This window comes from Monopterus albus, unplaced genomic scaffold (assembly GCF_001952655.1).
Source record: "Monopterus albus unplaced genomic scaffold, M_albus_1.0 scaffold3.1, whole genome shotgun sequence".
Taxonomy (NCBI): domain Eukaryota; kingdom Metazoa; phylum Chordata; class Actinopteri; order Synbranchiformes; family Synbranchidae; genus Monopterus; species Monopterus albus.
The window spans coordinates 952,658-958,593 of NW_018127883.1; the positions used below are offsets into that span (position 1 = coordinate 952,658).

A 5,936-nucleotide genomic window follows, 5' to 3' on the forward strand; every position below is an offset into this window, starting at 1 on the left:
CAGACTTTATAGCAAAACAATTCAAAGTTAATCATCTGTTGTCAAACATTCTCAATGAAAAATCCATGTAAATGAATAGATTTATAGTTAGGTCTGATTATTTGAAATCAGCCTTATATTAATTACATTTACATTTTCAAATAAGCTGCAGCCTAGGTTTTAAAAATGCACAACAAAAAATATATCAATTATATAAGGAAACATGATGTGCAATTATTAAAAAATAATTTATGGCCTGTGTTCACACAGCTATTAGGATGCTTTCGATTAGTGAACAAGTAATCTCATTAAGACAGCTGGTAGCCTAATAATAACAAATTCAATCGAAAAAATATATCAAATACTACTAATTTTAGTCCACTATAATAAACTAATCACGGAAAATGCGATCATTAGGCCAGCTAAATATAATAAGCGGTGAATCTTGAATTCCGAGTTATTATTATGTACATTTTATTATTTCTTTCCTCGTTATGTGTGATGGTTACACCCGGTTGAATTTTCCATATCATCAAAAAAATCAAACTCACCACATATAGGGCCTAAGCAAGAGGAAAAGTGGAGCGAATGAGTGTTCTCAGGCTGCTGCACTATAGGGCTGTACCCGTACAGTGGAGCGCCACTGCCTGACAGGAACCGTCAGAGCCCCATATATGGTCAAAACCACGCCCCCTGCGCGTCATATTCTGACAGCGCCTCTCCCGTGGGTTTAGAGTTTTGGCTCCCGGGAAAGATTTCAGTCCTCGGGGAAAGAGGGCTTAGTTTTGCATGTTCCCATCCATCCTGCACGACGCGAAAGGGCCCCTTATCCACCTCTCCTGTGTACTAGGAACACCTCCACTGGTGATCAGCCTTTGCCTGTGTTTGTCTTGTGGAGAAGCAGCAGCACCTTTTCAGGAGTTGGTTTTTTATTCAAGAAGAAGTCCTGAAGGTTTTGGATGCGGTGCTTCAGGGATGTGGGCACTTTGAGAGCAGCATCACCCACAAACACAAACAACTGCCATCGATTTTTCTGTGAATAGCACAATACAAGAAAAAAAAGAAAAACAAAGAGGAACAATAGCAACACGAAAATTCTTGTCTATTGAACAATTCACTTTTCCAGTGTGTGGATACCGCTCTAACTAAGTACAGCACTTTGAGAATTGTTCACATCGGACGGACTGAAGAGGGAGGCAAGACCTGTGGACCGGGTTTTCCCTCGCAAGTCTGAATCGGCTCTTGCTACTTATCCGTGAAAAAAACCCTGAAGGATAACACGCTTGGACGTTTATTTCCCTAATTTCGCAGGAGGCTCCTTTTCACGCAAATTGTTCTAAATGTTTGGGATTCAGGAAACTATACCGCGGGGTGGGACGACGATGAAGGAGGAACCGCTGGGTGGACTGAACTCGGTCCGCTCCTGGATGCACACAGCTGGGGTGGTGGATGCAAACACAGCCGCCCAAAGGTACGCATGCCAAAAGCATCTGATTTTTCTCACGCATTCCCTCCTCATCATATCGACCCCTCAATCCCCTGAATACTCTGTATCAATTACGGTCTCCCAATAAATGCCCCCCCTTCGGCTTTCCCTTCTTTCATTACATCTGATTACCCATTATTGTGACAAATCAAGAAATCTCCCCCGTACTCAAGCGTGCTTCTGCATCTCCAATGTTTCCATCAGCTTCTCCATCATCTAGTATCCCCGGTGTCCGGTGCTTAACCGAGATGGTCTCTTGTTTTCTCCCCGCAGCGGTGTCGGCTTGGCACGGGCACATTATGAAAAGCAGCCCCCTTCCAACCTCAGAAAATCCAATTTTTTCCATTTCGTCCTGGCGCTGTATGACAGACAGGGTCAGCCCGTGGAGATCGAAAGGACAGCTTTTGTGGACTTTGTGGAGAAAGAAAAAGTAAGCGGGGTATTTCAGAAATACATGCACCCCTGTACATAATCAGCACATGTATCGAAATTATGTTCTCTGAAATGGCAGTGGGTTACTAAGGGGGGAAGTCACGTGTAATATTGATTTTTGTAAAAAAGAAAAAAAAGAGAAAAGCAAAAGAAATTCAATTCTTTGATGACAGAGAGTCGTTTTAACAACTAAAGCTGTTTCTCTTCTTTTGCACAGAAGCGGGACATTTTTTCCCATCAGTGATGATAAACAGTTGTTTTGTTGATATTAATTTTCACAAACTGTTGTCTTCTGCAGGAACCAACCAGTGAAAAAACTAACAATGGGATACATTACAAACTACAGTTATTGTACAGCAATGGTGAGTTAAACTGTCATTTTGCAAACGTGTTACTATATCAGATATTACCGTCTGTCTGTGCAAGGCAATAATAATAATAATAATAATGATGGTAATAATAAAAGCTGTCAGTTTTATAGTTTTTACGCTACTAAACCTTTGAGTTTTCTTTATCTTTTTTGTTTATTGCCTACAAAAATTTTCAAAAAATCACAAGTGGTCTCGTTTTTCTTTCTCCAGGCGTCAGAACAGAGCAGGATCTTTACATACGGTTAATCGATTCCATGACGAAGCAGGTAAGCTGCTGTTACACTTGTTTTTACGCACAGTGCAAACCCTGCACACAGCCATGATCCACTCGTGTAAAACCTTAACATGCCGTGCACATTGTAACAGCTGAGACACATATACCACAGGGTAAAAAAAAAAATGCACTTGTACTGCAAAATTTGATCAAATTACGGGTGTAACAAGAGGAGACAGCTTGTATTCTGACGGTTTACGTTTGGTCATATCACATTGCCTGACTAAAGTCAGAGTTTAGGCTCACTACGTCCAGCATTAACATTTAAACACTACGTCTGGTCCATATGATTTGATTTGCTGACGCTCTAAATACATTTTAAAAATTAGCATCAAGTATTAGATTTGTAAAGATAAATATCTTTGCTACAACCTCACAGACACTTTAGTGGCTTCTGACGCACAAACTGTTATTATTAAATCTACATGCACGTTTTAAGCCAACGCAAAGATTTGTAAGCTCAGTTATAATTAGGGAGGTAAAATCAGATGCTCTTGCTTTAGCTCTCCACCTTATGGTTTGTTATTAAATGGGGGGTTTAGGTATAGGCTTCTGAATAGAGCCGTGAATCCTGGGCCACTGCTCACAGACAACATTCCTGTGCGAATGATCCGAGTCAATGACGCAGAACAAGCAATTTATGGATTTCTGTTTCTACAGCTGCAAATAGCGACATAAATCAAACCAATATAGATAATCGCCCGGTTCCCAGGAAAAAAAAAATCAGGTCAAGTAGGACAGCTTTTAAAAGTGAGAGAGTGATGCGACCTGGTTCAGATATGTCACTTTTCAAAGTTACTCTTTTATATTCGCCTAAGAAGAGTGCTCCAAAAAAAAAAAGCTATAATAATAATGGAATTTATTTATGGCAGCAAAATACAAAACATTATTCTGCTTATTATTTGCAATCGTTTTTGTGTTGATTTGTATTTTATCGATAATGTGGTGCTTTGCTTGCGTTTACACTTGGTGCCAGTTCAGTACGAGGGAGTAAAGTGTCTATCCTTAGAAATGGAAGAAGGAGGGAGGGATCGAGGGAGGGAGAGAAGAGCGGCAGAACTGATAGCTCCACGCCATCTGTTTCAGCCAATGCTCAAAAATTACTCAACCGTACCGCCAGACACCGCTTTTTATCCACAGAAAGATCATTGTTAGCGGCTCAAAATAAACAACAGATTGCCCATTAACACTTTCCCCCAAATATCCCCAGATTATAAGCATATTGATGACACTTCTATTGGATCTCTCCTTATGAAAATCTCTCTGTCTCTCTCCCTTTCTCTGTCTGTCTGTCTGAGCCACAGGATATTATCTAGATTAATAAAAAATACATTTTTATTACCAGTCTTTATTATGACCATTGATTTTATTAATTGTATTTTTTATTATTACTGTCTCTAAAATACTGCTGTAGCTGGTATTCTTTGAAATATGTATTTATTGCACTTTTTAATTTAGGTGGATGTAATTGATGTTTATATGAATTAGTATAATTTGTAACACTGGGAGACTGATGGGATTATGACATATCTACTCACCCTTTGCACCCACCTAATATATTGTGCTGTCTTAACAACATGTGTAGTCGTGCCCTTTATGAAGTTCAGAAACAGCAGATATGTTAGTCTTACTATTTGTGAATTAACATGTGTTTAAGAAGATGACTGTGTTTTCACTTTATTTCCATCTGGTTTAATTTCAAAGGCCATAGTTTATGAGGGCCAAGACAAGAATCCAGAAATGTGCAGAGTTCTTCTTACTCATGAAATTATGTGCAGGTAAGCATTATTATTATTATTATTATTATTACTATTATTTGCTCTGTTCATTTTGCAGATCCAGGCAGCAAGTAATTTCAATAAGTTTTGACGTGCATGTGATGCAGCAATCCAGATTGTCCTGTGCTCTTTCAGCAGTGACAGAGAGAGAGAGCTGCTGTCACTTTTAACTTTGATATGATGTGATTCAACTTTGATTTGAGTATGACAGTGAAAATGAAGCCGTTCACTGAGAGGAAGCTGTATAATAAACAGCCAGTGCAAAAGTAGATACGTTCTGTTTTTTTTTTTTTATATTTACTTTATTTATTGTTCATATTGTAATAATTGTAAGTCATCATTTAAGCCTGCCAGAGACAATATGTTTTCTGTTAAGCGATGCAAAGACTTTTGTATCAGCTTTTTTTTTCTTTTTAGCACAGCTAGTCATGTTGTGGTTGATCCCACCTGTCAACAATGATCAGCGAGCCTTTTAGCGTCATTTAACCACATAAATCTCAACCTCTCATATTGCGCTGCTATTCAGTGGTGTCATTGATACTAAAAGGAAAAACGTCTTTTGTTGTTATTGTTGAGCTCAGCATGAGCTTTGTGAACATTGAATTCGGATACTGTCGGTTAACCTCTCCTTTGTAGCACTGGTGCATTGTTCAGGTTACTGGTTGAGAGCGAGTACAGCATGAGAGCTGAGAATGATTTGTCTTTTTCCATGCATAAACTCATCACTCACACTCAATTTATACATGCATCCATCACTTATTTGTGACACGCTGAATATGCTTGTGCTCTAGAGGTAATATTTTTTTTGTCAAGGTGAAGTGTGTTTTGCTGCTGAATAAAGAGCTGCTTTAACTGCTGTCTCTTATCAGATAAATAGATATACATAATAAAACAGCAATAATAAGAATAATATATTAAATCTTATATCTTAATTTGTATGGTTTGTAACACATAAGTTTTTGAGTTATACTCTTGCTCTAATACTTTGCAGCGCTTTAGCCATAAAACATATCTTTGTTATTGCTGCTAGAAAGTCTTGTAAATCAGACATATTTAAATAGCATGTGGTTGACTGACAGTAGCTTTGCACAAAATCTTTGTTTTTCTTTCTGCACCATCTGGCATAAATCAATCTTATTCACATATGTTTATATGTTTTCATTTCAAATGGAAGCTGGGATGATGTATTTGTTTGTTTTTGCAGTTTTGATTCAAGTCCCAATCAAAGAAGTGAAAGGCAGCTAGCTATAGGCTTAGGGAGGAGATGGTTGAAATGTGGTGGAAGATAGATTAGTGCTTTTGAGGCCATAATTGATAAATGCCCCGCAGAAATATTGGTTGAGGGTGGCACCTTGCATCTCCCTCAGAAATACCAGCTTGGCAATTAGAGGTAAACAAAAGCTGAAGCTGTGAAAAGTGACTCCCCTGCCTCCTGGCCCAATCCCCACTCCCCTCCCCTCCAACACTAAGCCAAACAACACAACATGTTGTTTTCACCATTTTTATCAGCCATCAGCATCAATGGAATGGATAGATTGAGTGAAGGAAATCTCTAGGCATTTTCCCCTGATATCAAAACCACTCCAAGGCACTTAATAAATGTATATGGCTTTGTA

The 5,936-nt window shown here is 38.6% G+C and overlaps 1 protein-coding gene across 4 annotated transcripts in view; it reads left to right on the top strand.

Moving 5' to 3' along the window:
- The first annotated feature begins 763 nt into the window (after nucleotides 1–763).
- Nucleotides 764–5,936, top strand: part of LOC109961906 (transcription factor COE3) — a 71,361-nt gene continuing 66,188 nt past the window's right edge. For 3 of the 4 annotated variants that reach the window (XM_020603127.1, XM_020603135.1, XM_020603144.1), the window contains exons 1-5: nucleotides 1,320–1,450; nucleotides 1,739–1,895; nucleotides 2,196–2,259; nucleotides 2,479–2,534; nucleotides 4,247–4,320. In XM_020603127.1, coding sequence (XP_020458783.1) covers nucleotides 1,320–1,450; nucleotides 1,739–1,895; nucleotides 2,196–2,259; nucleotides 2,479–2,534; nucleotides 4,247–4,320 — 482 coding nt within the window. Of the gene's footprint in view, nucleotides 1,451–1,738; nucleotides 1,896–2,195; nucleotides 2,260–2,478; nucleotides 2,535–4,246; nucleotides 4,321–5,936 lie in introns of all 4 variants that reach the window. The other variant, XM_020603116.1, reaches the window with a different exon arrangement.